The sequence below is a fragment of the Sylvia atricapilla genome, chromosome 1 (genome assembly GCF_009819655.1).
Source record: "Sylvia atricapilla isolate bSylAtr1 chromosome 1, bSylAtr1.pri, whole genome shotgun sequence".
Classification (NCBI taxonomy): Eukaryota; Metazoa; Chordata; class Aves; order Passeriformes; family Sylviidae; genus Sylvia; species Sylvia atricapilla.
Window position 1 is genome coordinate 24,539,112 of NC_089140.1, and position 18,238 is coordinate 24,557,349.

At 42.5% G+C, this 18,238-nt stretch overlaps 1 protein-coding gene across 2 annotated transcripts in view; it reads left to right on the plus strand.

The window, feature by feature from the left end:
- The first annotated feature begins 360 nt into the window (after nucleotides 1-360).
- PPP1R9A (protein phosphatase 1 regulatory subunit 9A) overlaps nucleotides 361-18,238 on the plus strand; it is a 130,273-nt gene continuing 112,395 nt past the window's right edge. For both annotated transcript variants that reach the window (XM_066317509.1, XM_066317518.1), the window contains exons 1-2: nucleotides 361-515; nucleotides 1,608-3,293. In XM_066317509.1, coding sequence (XP_066173606.1) covers nucleotides 1,830-3,293 — 1,464 coding nt within the window. In that variant the 5' untranslated portion in view covers nucleotides 361-515; nucleotides 1,608-1,829. The remainder of the gene's footprint in view (nucleotides 516-1,607; nucleotides 3,294-18,238) is intronic.

Consider the following 18,238-nt stretch of genomic DNA (forward strand, 5'->3'; position numbering starts at 1 on the left):
GGCAGCCAGCGGGACTCGGCGCCGGCAGCGTGGCCGAGGCCGGGCCCGTCCTCCGCCTCTCGTTAGTCACCGCCCGGGGCCGGACTGCAGCGGGCTGGCCGCCTCCCCCGCCCCCCCGGCGGAGCGAACCACTGCGGCTCGCGAGGAGGTGAGGCACCTGTCACCCGCGGGTGGCGGCGGCGGCGGGCGGCCCGGCGGCGGGCGGCGGCGGCGGCTCGGGGCGCGTCCCGCGGCGGGGGCGCGGCGGCCGCACGGCGGCGGAGGGGCGGACGGCGGGCGGGAGCGCGGCCGCGGCGGCCACGGCGCCTCATCCTCCCCCGCGCCGCCGCCGCGGGTGTGCGCGCGGAGCCGTGTCGGTGCCCCCGCCGCCGCCGCCGCCTGCAATGGCGTTGAGGCGACGCGGCTGCTGCTGCCTCCTGTCAGGCGGGCGGCGGCAGCGGCCGCTCTGCGCAGAGGAGGCGCGGGGGCAGCGCTGAGTCGGGCGGCCGGGGGAGCCCGTCGCGGCTGTCGGCTGGGTAAGGCAGCGTGCGCGCTGGGCGGCAGAGGCGCCGGGCTCCGCGGGGAGCAGCGCTTGCACCGGGCTTTTGTTTCACGGGGGCGGCGGGCGCCTGCCCGGGCACTGCACCGGCGCAAGGTGCTGCCGCCCGAGGCCCCCGGCTCCAGCCCGCCGGGGCGGCACGGCCGCCCGAGGAGGAGGCGCCGCGGGGGCTCCAGCGCTGACCTCTCGGGCTGAGTTTATTGCCTTCTGCGGGGGCTGCGCGGCTCGCCGAGGGTCTCTGCCGTGCGGTGTTTGCAGTCGCCCGTGGCGATCGGCGGGAGCGGAGCGGGAGGTGCGCGGCGACGGGCGCGTCGCTGTCGGCGCGGCGGCCGCGGGCTCCGGCAGCGGCACCGTGTGTGCGGCGGCCGGAGTGAGGCGTCCCCGCCTCGGCGCGTCAGGGCGAGGGCTGGGGAGCAGGAACGGAGGGGAAGGGAGAGGGGCTTGGCTCGGGAGAGCCCCGTGGTGCCCCTCGCTGGGCTGCGGGGGCCGGGGATGAGCCCTTGGCGCCGCGGCGTGGGAGCGGTCCGGCCCTGGCTCCGTTTCTGCATCTCCTCGTTGGTACGATCCTCCAGGATCTTCCAGACGATAGAACCGCTGCCCGTGACCAGGGGCAACTTTCTCTTACGGGTTTTCACTCCCTTTTCCCTGTCAGCTGAAGATGTTAACTTTGGGTGCAGTTTTTTGTATTCCCTCGAGCTGATGTTTAATTTGCCTTTCTAAGCGTATTATCGTTGATCGTATTTCTACCATTGTGTTTCTCTGAGAGAGCAAGGATTGTCTTGCAGTGCCTCATATTTCACGTCACATCGCCTTTCCTTTGCATATTTGTGCCATGATACTATACTTGTGAATGGAAAGATATTTGTTCTTTCACTATGATGTTATAGATTGTAAATTATGCAACAGTCAATTTGAAAAAGTTTGTAATGGCAGGTTTTCACGTGTTTGTGCAGGTTTTTGGGGGTTTTTTACCTAGTTTTTTGTAAACATGTCAAAAAATGGTAAATGGAAATTGTGACAGATTTAAAGTACCTGACATAGTTTCAGAAAGCCCTCCTTTCTATTGCAGGTTAAATAAGTCCTTGTTCTTGAGAGTCCTCAGTCGTGCTGCTTTGTCAAAATTGACCATGTGCATTTAGACATTTGCCTCCAGATCTGTCAAGTATGGCCCTGCTGAAGGGCAGTGGCCCCTGAGGAAAACCACTCCTCAAGCAGAATCTCTGCTGTGACAAGCTACTGAGAGCAGAACTGCAGAAACTATGCAAGCAGGTTTCATGCTCCTGAAGTAAACATGATGAAAACAGAGTCTTCAGGAGAAAGGTCCACCCTCCGAAGTGCCTCTCCTCACAGAAATGCTTACAGGACTGAGTTCCAGGCGCTGAAAAGCACGTTTGACAAACCGAAATCAGATGGAGACCAAAAAGCGAAAGAGGAAGGAGAGGCCTCACAGAGCAGGGGAAGGAAATATGGCTCAAATGTCAATAGGATCAAGAACTTATTTATGCAGATGGGCATGGAGCCCACTGAAAGTGCTGGAGTTACCCCTAAAACCAGGGGAAAGAGTGGTCCTCCATCACCTCAAAGACGTATTAGGCCCAAAGAATTTGTAGAAAAAGCAGATGGTTCAATTGTAAAGTTGGAATCATCCGTCTCTGAAAGGATAAGTAGATTTGACACCATCCATGATGGTCCTTCCTATTCCAAGTTTACTGAAACTCGGAAGATGTTTGAGCGAAATGCTCATGAAACAGGACATTCAAATCGCTATTCCCCAAAGAAAGACAAAGTCATTTCTAATGAACTTCCGGATGAGTGGTGCAGCTCTAAGTCTCACAGAGGCAGCACTGATTCGCTGGACAGTCTTAGCCCAAGGACAGAGACTGTCTCTCCAACTGTGAGTCAGCTCAGTGCAGTTTTCGAAAACACTGATTCACACAATGTAGTCGTAGAAAAGTCAGAAAACAATGAAGAGTACTCTGTAACTGGTCACTATCCATTAAACCTCTCATCTACTGTCACAAATATCTCCTCCCCAGTTGGAAACCTTGAGGGTTTCAGTCCTTTGAAAGAGGCCAGCACATGGTCTCCCCCAGCCAAACAGAGTACAGGTGTGATGTCTGTTGAGAACTCTCAGCAGACTAACACACCTTTAACACCGAGACAGAAAGTGTCCACAGGCACTTCCGCAGGTTCGAAAACAACTGAAGAAATAAAAAAGAGCACAGAGGCAAGTGCTGAGTCTGTCGAGAGTTCTGCAGTAGGTCAGCAGGATTTGGTTGGTGTGCTTGACAGTGAAAGATCTGGGAACAGCTGTCTTAGGAGTAAGTCAAAAACAGAGGCAGGAGTTTTGGTGCAACAGAAGGAACGGTCAGAACACACAGAAGGTATCTTTGATCGGCCTGAAGCTGCAGAGTTAACAAGAAATGTAGCTTCAGGTGGTGATTTTGCCACAGATGCAATTTCAGATGCTAATGAGTCCCATTATGATGAGGCAAGTGAAAAAGATGGGCATGAAGATATGAATAATTTCCAGAGTTCCCATGTGTACATGCACTCTGACTACAATGTGTATCGGGTACGATCCAGATATAATTCTGACTGGGGAGAGACAGGTACAGAACAAGATGATCTGGATGACAGCGATGAAAATAACTGTTATGAACCTGATATGGAATATTCTGAAATTAATGGATTGCCAGATGAGGATGAAATCCCAGCCAACCGAAAAATACAGTTTAGCCGTGCTCCAATTAAGGTAAGTTTCTTATGTTCTTTTTTTTTTTTTTTTTTTTTTTTTTTTTTTTTTTTTTTTTTTTTCAGTTTGGTTTGTTTTCAAATGCAGCTTTATTTGAAGGAATTTTGGCATTTGATCTCACCTCTAAAAAGATTTCAAAAAATCTTTTGATACATATTTTTATTGCAGTTAGCCAGTGAACATATTTTGAAATGAAGGAGGGCAATTGAGCTCTGATAATCTCATGTAATTTCCTAGATTTCTTGGTGACTGACTAAACCAGCAGAATTTGAGAATGGCAGCTAAAGAATTCTAACGTGTGTGTTGACTTCTATGTCTGAACTCTAACCATGTTGTGAGATGTCATTATGGGTAGTTTTTGACTTTTGTGCTGCTTGTTTAATTTCCTTTGAAATCACAGCTTCTTTAGATTGAAAAGCTTTTCCTCAGCTCTCGGCATACTCTGAAAGTACTCGTATTAAAAGACTGTGTCCTGAAGTAGAGTGTGATTCTGTAGTAGAGAACTGTTAATACTCCACATCTCAATTAGTATCATCTGAAACTTGTAAAGCATTTATATATTTAAAGAGAGAGTATCTTGGTGCTACACAAGAGTGAAGTCAGTAGAGTGAAATATGTAGTGAAGGGTGTGCTTTTTGCAGAGCTGTAATAATTTGTTTTTAAGTACTTTGAAATTACCACTAAGAATGTAGTTTATGGTACTTATAACTGGTCAATAACTTGCTATATTTTGTTGTATGAGATTTTCACTGCTCAGTCTCAGGGTTAAATTTAAAAGTATTTTACTTCAAAGTTGGTTTTAGTGGATTGTGTGTGGTGGTTTGACCTTGGCTGGAGATGCCGTGTGTTTCTAATGGACAATTCGAAACCATAGCAATTGTTGCAGAAATGGCTTCTTGAAACAGAAATATGCCATGGAGTACTTGAAATGGAAATATTTTAAAATTAAAAATGTTTCATTGAAATTGACTGTTTTCATTGTGTGATCTTGGCAATGAAAATTACTAAGTCAATGAACAGAAGTTTGTTTCAATGTTAAGCATGAATTAATGTGATTTACAAAATCTGCATTCTCACTGCCTGTGATTCAAACAGAGTACGAGGTATGTTGTATTTTGAAATTTTCATCTGAATAAAACAACCAGACTTTCATATTTGTTTATCATAGGGTGGAGGGAAAAGAATGGTCTTTCTTCCTGCTTTGCAAAGAGCATTTTTTTACACTGAAGGAAAATATTCAAGACAAGATAATAGGTTCTTCTTTTAATGTTAGTTGTTAGTGTTTTTATCAAGCTTGCATCATGAACCAAAAATTATAAGTGTTTTTGTTCACTCTTGATTATGTCCATAATTAAAGTAGCTGATCTTCTTGAATTCTAGGGGGGAGGTGAAGTGGGGAAAACTTGGATTACAAAAGAAGTTGTGCCCTCCACTGCTTTCCTGCTCAAGCTAGTAGATAAGATGTGCTGATAGACAAGATCATGTTCTCTCTTCTGAAAGATCTGCCAGTTGTTTATGATGGTTCCAACAGATGAGAATCCAAAAAGTGACTCCACTGGTTTTATTCTTGGTCAGACTTTTCTGCTGTTTCTGAAAGAGCTAATAGTGACATTTTTGCTTCAGTATATTGCTGTTGTCTGGCTGAATCATGCTGTCATGCCAACTACACTAAGAGTATTTTCTCAATTATTTGTGTTTTTTTTTCTTTTCAAGTTTTTTATGCTATGCTCATTTCAGATTACATATTGTACAGTAATAATAACAGTCTATCAGGAAAATGCTTTAAAAGTAATTTTTGTAAATAATACATTTGTCATGGGTTTAAGCATAAAGTGCTCTTAAGCTTATCCAAAATGAAAGAATCATTGCTTTAATTATTCTGTCATCTTTATTGTAGATGGGAAGAAAACAGAATAAAAGCTGTGCTGGGAGAGAGCAGTGTAGGAGGGATTGGGAGGTTTGGGAGATCCCCTGCTTTTTGTCCTGGGTGCCTCCAGTGCATGCAATCTGTTAGTCATGTGGGGAAGCAGAAGTGAGAGCATGTGGAGGGCTGGCCCTAGCAGGAGGAACTGCAGCAAAAGTTGTGGAAAATTAAAAGCTGCCTCTCGAGCTGTCCTCCCTTCTCTCCGCAATTCCCTCGGCAGTGTGAGGCTGTGTGAGCCAGGGCAGACTGCCAGGGGCGTCAGGTCACTGCTGGAGGCATCAGGCCACTTCCCGGCCATGCTGCCGCAGGGACCCAGGAGAGGCAGCTGGAGAATCCCCTGGAGGGTCCCTGTGGCCCGCGGGTCTCTGGGCTCCTGCACTCCTCCAGAAGCTGCCCATGGGGCACAGTGCTGGGAGGCTGGGAACTGGCTCTGGCAGGAGGTTTCCATGCAGCGCAGCTATCAGTGAGCAGTGCAGGCGGCAAGGGGGACTTGTGTTCAGTCCCCTCACACAGTGCCAGCAGATGAACTTACCCAGTCACTCTCTGTGCCCATCTGTTTCTCGGGGATGTTGCTTCTGACTGAATAGACAGCAACTGTTTAAGGATTTTTTCTGTTCTACACGATTTTATGTGTTAGTGGGCATGACTGGTTTCATTAATACTTAGCTGAGCAACATCTCATGCATGGCGTGATTGCAAGAGAGGAAAATACAAAGCAATATAGGAGTATTTTCTGAACTGTTGGAAACTGATTTGTGTTGATGAAAATGGTGCAGTTTGTACTTAACTATTCTGCTAGATACTGATGTGCAAAGTCCAGCCCAAACTCTAAATGTTTAGTGTTGATTTCAGTATTGTACCTTCACTCTCCTCCTACAGGCAGACTCTGAAATAATTGACAAAGTTGGCATTTGAATGTGTGAACTGTGGAATCAGTGGGTAGTTATTGCCATAAAGTTGTTACTTGAAGATCTCAGCGGGTTTAGATAAAAATCTTTGGACTATCTTTCTGTGTGATTTCTTCAGGCAGACGTGTAATAGACTTTTTTGTCGCTTTAAGGAAAGTGCTGAGGACTATGGAGGCAGAAGGATAAATAAATAAAATCTTACCAAGCTGATAAAGACTGAATTCTGCTTGTCTCCCAAGCAGGAAGAAGAAACTCACTATCAAGAGGAAGACTCAAGTCAGTGCATGCAGGAAATTCTACTGTGTTACAGTCTGTAATTTTGCTATCACAGATCCCATGCTCCATGTGCCATTTGCTCTGCTGTAAGATTATGGGGTACATTTGCTGATTTCATCTCTGTTGAAAGTCCCTTTAGGAGCAGGTGACTGCCCAGAGGCCACTGCAGGCTTGGAGAGTTTCTTGGTATTTGGAGTGTGGTGTTGGTGACGTGAGCAGTTGTGTGTGTCTGTGGAAGCTTAAATCAGCCTGGTGCTGGTAATAAAAATGAGTACAAAAGGGCCCAAGAGTGGCAGTGGACAGGAGTGTGTTGCTAAACAAGGGATGAGAACATTTCTGTAACTGTTCATATGACTGTTTACTTAGTGATATAGAGGCCTTTATCAGGACTAGCCTGCTCTTGTGTTGAGGTATTGTGTTTGTGCTCAGGGATAGAGCTGAAGCTTTCCAGGGCAAGTATAGGAGGTGAAAAAGTTAAGTAAATGAGATAAGGAAAAACATACCTTGGTTTTTCCAGGGATACTTTTCTACCAAAGAAACAAAAGGACAACTCCCCACTCCACCTCCCCTCCCTGCTTCTCCAGCCCCTTCCAGCACTCACTGATTTATTGGTCTTTCATTGGGTTTTGCAGGGTTTCCTGAGGGTTGGGTTATGAACTGCTTCCCAGACACTATGGGCTTATTGGGCAAGGTTTGCCTGTAATGCAGAATTCATTAGATCGTGGCTTTCCACACCTTAACAAATGGAAATGTATTGATTGTCCAAATCATTAGTTGTTTTTTGAGCTGTGCTTCCTCCATCCTGGATAGAATTAGGATGAAGAGTAATGTTCACCTTTTCTCTTCCCAAGTCCATGGTTTCTGCTGCCCTGAAAGCTGATGGCTGCATCTTTAGTTGGTGCCTGATTTCTGGCACCAGGTATATGTTAAACATTTAAAGCTGTTAACAGCAATTTGTGTCTCCTGCTGAGCCTCCTTTTGCAACCTTCTGCTCCCCTGGCTCTGTCCTACCAGCCAAGGGGTTGGGTATTACGTGATCAGACCGTATGGCAGACAGCAGGGAACTTGTGTTGCTGTGAGGGGTTTGGCCCAGGCTGCTGCTGCAGTTTTTAATGTTCTGTAAAGCTTCCTTAGGGTGCAGTGGTGAAGGGACACCTCTGCAGACTTCTCTTGAGTTTTGGGGGTAGGTGGGAGAGAGGGTAACATGAGAGGAAGGTATATAGCAAATGGCTCTTCCATCCTTCAGCTAATTCCACCTGAAGAGAATGTAATCACTAGTGCCCGTGCCTCCTATTGTGCTTCCTTTCCTTTGTCATACAGTATGACTGAATTTTATACCTTGTAACACTTAAGTTTTCCAGATCATGTCTTGTTCAAATGATCTTTAGGAATTGAAACTTGTACTCTGTCTCTCTCTCGCCTTTGAAGAAAATTTACAAGTGCTGTGATTATAGTTTAGCGTAGAACATAAATGAAATTCGTATTTGACAGTTGCTTTGATATTTTTGTGTGAACTACATTTTTTTACAAACTTATTCTAAAAATCATTTCAAGGAATGAATCTTTCTTTCAGTTATTCCTCATTTCTGAGGGGATCTGAAAGACCATTTAATTCCGACCCCCTGCCATGGGCAGGGGCTCCTTCCACTAGACCAGGTTACTCAGTTCCATCCAATATGGCCTTGAACATTTCCAGGGATGGGGTATCCACGGCTTCTCTGGGCAACATGTTTCAGTGTCTCACCACCCTCACAGTAAAGAATCTTTTCCCAATATGTCACTTAAACTTACCCTCTTTCAGTCTGATGCTATTCCCCTTTGTCCTGTCACTACAAGCCCTTGTAAAATGTCTCTCTCCATCTTTCTCGTAGGTTTTTTCCCTTTTCCAGGCTGAACAATCCAAATTGTCTCTGCTTTTGCTCATGGGAAAGGTGTTACATCACTCTAATCAACTTAGTGGCCCTGCTCTGGACTTGCTCCAATAGGTCCATGTGTTTCCTGAGCTGAGGACCCTGAAGCTGGATGCCATGTTCCAGGTGGAGTCTCTTGCTCCAGAGCAGAGCAGAAAACCTTCCTCACCCTGCCTTGCTGCCCACACTGTTTTTGATGCAGCCCAAAACACTTTTGGCTTTCTGGCTATGGATGCACGCAGCTGGGTCACATCCAGCCTCTCATCCACCAGCACCCCCAGGTCCTTCTGGGCAGGGCTGCTCCTGATCTCTTCATTCCCACACCCTATATTGATACCAGGGCTTGCCCTAACAAAATGTATTCAGGAGAAAGAATCTGAAGCAATCTGGTGCTAATTACATTGGAAATATTTAATCTAAGATACCATTATTCTTTAAATAATAGCCATCATAATAAAGTATGCTTAAAACATTTTCAAATCTTTGTGTAAAAAAGAAGTATTTCTTTGCCTGATGGAGTGCTCAGTATTGTATTTACCTCTTGTGAAAATGTTGATGAACTGTTTTGGATCATAGGAATCATAAGAGGTTACCCATCCACAAGCACTGCACAGTCCAAACTTGTCACTTTTATGCGTGTTTTACTTAAATGAATAAAAAGTTAGATTTTGATGTTCTCCACATTTTCCACCCCCACTGAGCCTGTGATTCTATAAATAAAGTAGTCATGTTAGGACACTTATTTAAGGCCAGTATGGAAGACAGGAATTGCAGAAAGATCCTGAGGCTTTGTTAGATTTGAAGTGGTTATGGAATCTGAGAAATTCATCCAATTTTGAATGAGTTAACTATGAAAGCTTACAGATAAAAAAAAGATGCGTAGCTCTTTCTGAAATCACTGAAAGAATATTTTGATTTCCTTGAATTCGGTTCACTACTTCAGCTCCTGTGTCCATGTAGAAGCCTAGAAGATAAGAGAACTAATACATATCCTCAAACACCGATAGCTGGGTAGCTGTGGAGCCAGCCAAGGACTGGTGGTAATAACATTGTGTGAGAAAGATCAGGATGTTTCTGAAGAAGGGGCATACAGAGGAAGGGCAGCACTTTGCTGAGACTAATGTTCTTGTTTGGGCTCCTGGAGATAAGCACAACACCATACAGCACAAATGCAGGAATGAGGTTGAGAACTGGGCCTGAAATGTTGACCAATGGCCAACCGAGTCATCAAGGCTGGTCATGATTTGGTGGTCATAAAGACAGGTAAAGCTACCTAAGACAGGTAAAGCCCTCCAACCCATTTCCAGAAAGGGCTAGAAGATCAGACTGCCCATGATAACTAATTGGCATAGAAGGTGAGAAGTATCTCCGGGGTGGGCATAATTTACTAGTAAAATTTTGTAAGCTCTTGCACACCCTCTGACACTTGCTGTTCCTTTTGTCCATGAGTATCTCTGAACCTTGGGGACTCCGTTCCCCATAAGGGTGGGATGCTATAGTCCATGCTTTGTTTACAACATTAGGAGTGGATGGTAGTTTTGGCTAAAGCATGTAACTAAGCATTAGATAGGCTTAGTCTCTGACTCTTGTAGTGTTGAATATATCACTGAACTTCTATGCTCATATTCAAATTTCATAAAATGGGCAGCAAGCTGGTAATTAATTTCATTCATCTCAATGTGTGAAGTAGTGTGGCATACAGAGCTGTTGGTTGGGTAGCTTGGAACACATCTATTCTGCTGCATAAAATGAACTTATATTTTTTCCAGGTATTGTTAAGTATGGGGAGTTCTACTGACTTTAATAGTAAAATGTTTTGTACTGCAATGATTGTCCTGCTAACTTGGATCATTTGTAAAAAATAACAGTGTGAAAAAACAGGTTCTTTGCTCTGGTAATATGCTCTTACAAAAGGTCTTTCTATGAAAGGCAAAACCTTTTATATGTATTTGTCAAGGAAAGGAATGAGGAGTAAATATTAAGGATTCAAAGACTGGATGCACTCAGATAATAAATAGTGAAGGGATAAAGCACTTCAGAAGTTACTATTTTGATTCAGTGACTGAGGGAACAAAGATACCTCATTATTGCTGTGGAATTTTGTGCCTCACTGATGAGTCTTCTGCACACAGTTTCAGGTGCAAAAGAGTTTTCTTGTACTATGTATACATGGAATTATTGGACTACAGTAAATGGAATAAAGATATTTCCCTGCCCCCATATGCTGTGGAGTCTAACTCTTATATAAGTCATAATTTCACTGCTAATTCTAGGGATCAGCAATTCCTGGGTGCAGTGTTCACACGTGTAGTTCTTGAACTAAAAACAAATAAAGTTCCCTAAAAACTGGGTTTCATAAGTATTGAGGGCATCTAAGAAGCACTGTGTGTAGAAACAGAATTTGGATTAAATAATTTGCATCAGAGGTTTATGTGGTTTAGATTGAAAGGGGTTTCCAATTAAAGCTTTTGAATTTCAAGAATGCAGACTGAGAAACTGTAGGGAAGTGATTTGAAATTAGCTGAACCAAAGAGCAAAGGGAACTCTTTGATTCAGAATTAGAAAAAGTGCGTAGGATTTTCATCCCAAGAAAAAGCAGGCTATACGAGCAGAATGATTGCAGACCTAATCAGAAGAAAAGGCAGCCAAAGAGAACATTATAAGTTAGCCAAGAACTTGGAAGGAGTGGCAAAAGTGGTTGTTGAAAAAATGAAGAATGTCACAGAGTTCAAAAGTCTTAAATGTGACTAAGAAGTTGCCAGAAGTCAAGCTGAGTTTGACCTTGTAAAGGAAAATAGTCCAAGTAGTAAAAAGCTATTCATCCATTAAAAATTCTACAAGGAAGGAAGGTGGGTGTTTTGTAGTGGGTATGAAGTTATCACCCCCAGTTTATTGTGGAATTTCATACAGTGAAATGAAGAAGAAACCTACAGGTTCCTAGTGCTGGGGTTTGTATGGGGCTGGGTCAAAGAAGCTGTATTTTAGGAAATCTTGTGGCAAATATTTCAAGACTAAAAGAGCACTGTTTCAAAGTAGAGATGGTATTTAACTGCAGAGGAGCAAATTTAATAGCTGTTTTTCAGAAAGTAGTAAAAAGGTGGTTCTGGCAGCCTGAAAATTATTAATTTTTTCCCTCATAGCAAAGCAACAGAGAACACTTTTTAAAGAATCAAAGGCAGAGAGGCAAATGGATACATGTAAATGGATTTAACAGAGGTAGTGTATGTCAGACTTATTTAGGATCTGCCTTTGATAAGATAAAAGATCTTGTTAAAATTTTAAGTAGTTCTGTCTCAGGAAGTTGGAGCACACCAGTGACACTTGCTTTTGGTGGAAAGTGGGGAAGCTTTATCATTGCATGGGATGGCAGTAAAGTCTGGGGGACTAGGAGGACTTGGGGATGGATTTATGAGCTAAGAACTTTCACAGTAAGCTAGTGACTCATTTGTAGGGGATGACAGCTAAGGAGAAAGCCACTCTGACTTGCTCCCACATAATGACAGCAGCAACCTGTGATGTGATGCAGCTGTGAGGAAGGCAAATGGTGTTCTGGATAACATGAAGCAAAATATTTTGGAAGCAGTAGGACGTTATGGGTGCCATTTTATAACTCACCAAGGAGACTTCATCTGGACTATGTCTGATGGATTCTGCTTAAGGCAAATGGGTTTACAGGAAGAGCTGTAGCAACTTGATGCTCTTACGTGTCTTTTTCTTGGTTAATTCTATCATAAAACAGAGGCGTTAAGAAATTTATCTTGCTCATTGAGTGATGCACAGGGCCTGAAAAGAATCATTATTGGATTTCTGCATTCAAAAGAAAAGGCACTTGAAAACGAATGGGCAGCATTCCACTTTTAAGATGGAATTAAATGTTTTCCAACTAAGATTAAAGAATTTTAATAGCAGGCATGCTTCTTAGGTTCCTGATAGACTACTATGTTGTCTAGTAGTGTCTGTTAATTTTTTTTAAGTGTTGCAATTACCTTTGGCTCTGTGGCGCTTGAAGGCCACAAATAATCTGTTAAAAAGAGTACCAGACATTCCTGTAATTAAATGCTACAAAGCAGTGTTATTCTGTGGTGTCTTTTTTTTTTTTTTTTTTTTTAATATAGAAAGTGTTCTATTGGGAGAAGCTAATTTTACTTGAGTTGCTTATGGAAGTTGATTCAAGAGATCCATCTGATCACTCAGATATTTCCATATGATGAAGTTAGTGGAAGGTGTGAATGCAGAATTTATCTCCAAGACCTGTTTGCCTTGTGCTATTATGCATGAAACTGCACTTCTTAGTCTGGGCACATCTGTAACTTCTGATGTTCCACTCTGCAGTTTCCAGCTGCCTTAATATTCAGTGAATAATCTCAAGGGCATAAGATGCTGGTTCACATTGAAAGGATATCTTCCAGTAATCAGTCTATGCTGCCTGTAGACCTAGGGACTTCCATTTGATAAAATTGCTGTATTTTGCATTAGTTGTTTGAAAGCAATAATCTATAGAGGCTTTTAAAGTCATGCTATCAAACTCCTCTCTAATTCATCTAAATCATGACCTTTATGATAAAGCATTAAGATTTTTTTTTTAATCTAGCTTGTAATAATCTTTACATCTTCATAAGCTTACAGTCATCTTTAAGATGGATGGTGATATATTTAGGTACTGACATACTCTGGATTCTTTAGATGTGTAGAATCTGACATACCTATTAAGTCTGCCTTTTTAAAAGCTCAAAGATACTTCCTTATTGGTGTTGGCTTGGGTGATTGCCCAGTAGATTTCATTGTGCATGGATCGTTTAACTAGAATACTCAAAATATGTTAGTGTTGTATTTTTTGCAAGAGCAAACCAGAGAGAACTCATTAATCCAGAGATTTAGAGCACTCTTGAAATAAGCTGGTAATTTTGCAGTGTAGCAAAGTGCACTAACACAAATGAGAATGTCTCAGTATGACATTTGATAGGAAGAGACTACCAGACCACGTATCTCTTTATTCCCCTTTGCCCAGCCATTTTCCTCTGAAGTAGTTGCTCAGTTTTATCTTTCTTAATTTAATAGGTTGACTAAAAAATGCTTCCTGGATGTTTTGCAAATTTCTTTCATGTTAATTATTTTCTCTCTTTCTTTGTATATGGCTAGTGAAAAATTCCCCAAGCTTAACTGCTGTAGATCCAGAATAACTGCTAAGATTTACTGAGGCTTGATGATGACAGTCATTGCCAGTAAGTCTTGACCGTTAAAAAGGAGAAGCTGTGCCTAATCAACCTCATAACCATCTACAAAGAAATGACTGGTGTAAGGGTGAGGGGAGACCAGTGGCTATTGTCTACGTTCAGTTCAGTAAGACTTTTGACATAACATATTCGCAGAAAAGTTTGTTAAATACGGTCCAGATGAGCAGACAGTGAGGTGGATTGGAAACTGGCTGAACAGAGAGGTGGGAAGCCACAAACCTCATGAAGTTCAACAGGAAGAGATGCAAAGTCCTGCACCTGGCCCCATGCACCGTTATATTCTGGGGTACCATCCAGAGGGTGGATCCTCTTCAGCTTTGCAGAAGAGGCTCTGGGGCACTGGACAGCATCAAGTGGAACGTGAGTCAGCCATGTGCTTGTGTAACAAGGAGGGCTGATTGCATTCTGGGCTGTGTTAGGATGAGTGCTGCCATCAGGTCAAGGGACGTGATCCCTCCTCCATACCACTGAGGCCACATGTGGAGTTCTGGGCACTGTTCCAGGCTCCCCAGCACAGAAGACTGGAGAAAGATGATTAAGATGATTATAGGTCTGGAGCATCTCTTGTATGAGGAAAGGCCGAGGGAACTGGGACAGCTGAGCCTGGAGAAGACTCAGTGATGGTCTTATTAATGGATATAAATACTTGGAGGGAGGGTGCCAAGAAAAATGAACCAGGCTCTTTCCATTTATGTCCAGTGACACGGTGGGCATCAGCTGAAACACAGGAGGTTCCCAGTGAATATCAGGAAACTCTTTCCCTGTGAGGGTGACTGAGCACTGACACAGGTTACCAGACAGGCTATGGATACTCACTCCATCTTTGGAGATACTCAGAAGCTGTCTGGACATGATGCTGGGCAAGGAGTGCTATGCTTGAGCTGGGGGGTTGGACCGGATCACCCTTCCAGTTTGAGTCATCACATGGTTCTGTTGCTTCATTTAGATCAGAGAAAAGCTATTTTCCTAATAGTGAACTTTGGTAAAGGAAGCAGCTAAATTGCATACAAGATAAATTATCTTGATTTTATGATTTGTAAAATACACTAAGTGACCTCTTGTATTATTTATCAGGTTTTAAGACTGCATGGTTTTGCAAATCCAAAGATGGTGCAGCGGCTCCAGTAGATTTGATTGTAATAATTAATGTTGTTTAAATCTATATGAATATTTCAGTATGAGTTAATTGCATAAAGCTTGAATTCTTACTTTGTAATTACAGATAGTTAAGTTTAAGGATTGATACTAGACTTTTAATGTGTCTTGTTAATGAGAAGCTAGGCCCACCACAGCTAGTTGAAACAGCTAAAAAGGGATTTTAAGGGGGGTTTTGGGACATACTTTGTTGTATACATAAGCAGATTGACCTGACCTTTAAGTAACATTTAATAAGGCAAAAGATTTTGAGGAAATACTTCAACAAATATTAAGAGTTTAATATTTATGATGAAGACAAAAAATTTAAAACTGCCTATAGAAAAATAAAACTGTTGAGGAGTAGTGTTCATTTGCAGCAAAGCCCACCAATATTTTGCATGTAGCAGTAGCTGAAGTCTGAATGACTGTTGCTGGGGTAAGCCTTCATTGGAGTGGGAATGTGATCTGAGTGCCCAGTTGAGGCAGATACTCAAAAGCTGTGTTTAAACTAGTAAATAATCTCATCCTGGGCTGTACACCTTAAGTGAAATCTTTGAATTACTCAGTTTGTAAAATGTACCAAGTTGCTGATTTTCTCCAGTGTATCTAGTTCATCTCTGCAGTAGTGAAGGAAAGAGGTGTTTTGCTGGTCTTGTAAAGCTTAACTCCCAGAAGAGAGACAGACGTGTATGTCTGGAGATGACCAACAGCCATTTCTGAAACATGAGAGGGGTTAGTGAGAAGTTTCTTGAATGTTACTTTGGAAAAAGGAAATAAAAGATAGCAAATAGTATAAATTATTTTCACTTCTTTGGCTTAACAGTGGTTCTATTAAGCCTCTTGTGCCCATATATTATTTATTTATTCATTTTATTTTCCTAGTGCAAAGGGTCACTTGTGTCTCTAAGCCCTGAAGAGCCTGTGTAGTTAATCCCTTCCATTAAGAGCTCCAAGTTTCTGAGTTCGGGAAGGCTGGATTTAGCTTGAGAATGCTGTGCTGCTGGAAGCTAAATCCAGCAGTGAGAAGCTCAGGGGTTTGGTGAGGGTGGTGAGGGAGCACTGGTGGTCTTGTGCCCCAGCTGGGTGGTGGGGTGGGAGTGCAGGATGGCTCAGAGCCAGGTCAGTACCCAGCATTGTGCCCTGGAAGGGTCCTGCTCCAGCTTTGATAAGCCAGTGGGACTTGGCAGCACTGCAGTTGTCGCCTTTAGGACTCAGAGAAGCCACAGGGCAGAGTTTTGGCCTTTTTTTTAAAGAGCTAGCTGCTTCCTGCTGCATCAGTAGTCCTTCATTATAGCATTATCCAAAATATGCAGTTGAACTCCTTCACGATTTTGCCTCACTTGACTACCTGATGCTACCTGAGCACTGAAGAGGTTTTTTGGGTTTAAAATGTAGTCTCTGTTTTTTTCTCTTCTTCCTCCTTCCCAATACCTCCCCCCTCCACCCCTCCCAGTGATTCTGGCCACTTCCAGGGCTGCAGTTTTGTGATGACCTAGGACAGAATTTCCCCTTCTATCCTCAGTTTTGCTTCTTTTCTAGGACTACACACTTGACATTTTGCATTGCATTAAAAAATTGAAAAGACAACAAGGAAACTTTTTTAATAGTTTAGTTTATAATTTTTTCATTGTTTTATGGAGATCTCATTCATGACTCTAATCAAGAATTTACTGTGGTACCTTCTCCACTGAGTTTTTGTTGCAACATTATTTGTAGGTTTTGTTTATTGTATTTTATTATTTATAATGTGTAAATAATGTGTGAAATATGTAGGTTCATATCCATAGAGGCTCTATGAGTGCTGTTCATTCTCTGGTTCTTGTACTCTCCACAGACTGTTCTGATCTTAGGCTTTGCTTTTGATAGCTTGCCTCTTTATTGTGTGAGGGACAACAAAATCTACATGTGCCATATGTTCTATCACAGTTTTCCTTAAAACTGTGGCTGACACCTGAGAGGAGAAAAAGTGTTTTCTCTGGTCTCTGTTGTGTGGAGTATCTGCTTCATCTGACCGACTTACAGGCACATCTACTGCCACCACTTTCTAGAGGATACACTTGTACATCTAGAAAAATAAGAATTAAAAGAAAAAACTTATTTGTGTATGCAAATACTTGATTAATAAAATATTGTAGTGGTAATTTATCAAAATGTTTTGAAAGATACATTTTTGTCTTAAAAACTCTGTAATTTATTATTACATTACAAACATAATGCTCGCAAGGGTTTGTGGGGATTGCTTTAACTGTAAGAATTTTTGCAGTGCAGGGTAAATCTGCCGGGAGGATGTAGCAAAAATCTGTTAAAGGCAAGCATGTCATGACTTTTCTCTGGTATTCGATATTTTTTGTTCTCTTTTAAACAGGAGTGGTACTGTAATCATGAAATACTAGATGAAATTCTTTGTCTTTCATTAGCACTGGAATTCGAAGATACAACATCACTTGGTGACTTGATGAATAATAGTTGTCATTTAATGACTGGCTAGCATTACTTTGAAAATAAAGGTCAAAATTTTATCTTTTGTCTCACTACTTGAAAAAACCACTTACAGTAGATGAAAAGGAGGACTGTCCCTCATACCCTTTTCAGACCTCAGATTTTATTATGTTTTTAAAGTGAAAAAAAATGGAATTGCACAATAAATTACATTTGAAACATCTTTGTTTGAATTAACTTCTTTTGCTTACATTTGTATTTGTATATTTGGTGTAGACATCAGTGTCACCATCAGAAATAAGATATTTTTGGGACTCCTAGACATTGTGCAGCCCTTGGTCATGCCGCTGTCAGGAGCTTGATCAGGAAATTAGTTTAGTAGTACTGGTAACGGATTTCCAGGGATTACGCCACCGACTCTGATTCAAAACACTGAGCTTGCATGCAAGACTTCCTGAGTGCCCATACTATAGAATGCAAACTGTACTGCGTAAGAATGACAGACAAAGTTGTTGGAAACTGTCATTACAACATCACTGAGTCCTGTGTCATTTTCTGCACCATTTGGGATAAAAAATAAGCGATCAGTGTGCATTTGTAATAAGGCATCTGATAGACGTGATGATGGCAGTGACCTGAAGTTATTCACAGACACTAATTTGCTTTATCTTTTGATGCATTCAGTAGTGTTGAACAGAGTGGGCATTAGGAGAGTTGCAAAACAGATAGTGCTTCCTTTTCTCATGGATATGTGACCGCAAGTAGACTTAACAGAATGGGAAAGTTTGGAATAAACAGAACTTCGGAGAGTGGTGTAATACAGCAAAATCAGGTGTCAGTGTTAAAAAGCATCTCAAATTGAGATGACTTAAGGGGATTTTTTCTTAAAACTGGAAGCATGATGATGATTATTAGAAGGTAAGGCAAAACCATTGTATGAATTGTCAGTGGACTTGCCACCTGTGCTAGAAGGCTAGCAGTGAGACTGTAGGGTATTTTTTAGCTAAGATAATAAAAACAATTGCAGGCCTTTGGTCTGTGCTTTGACTCTGCTTTCCCAAAGCAACCAGCCCTGGGAATTGTAGTCTGTTACGCAAGGAGCCTAAAACAGTGCACT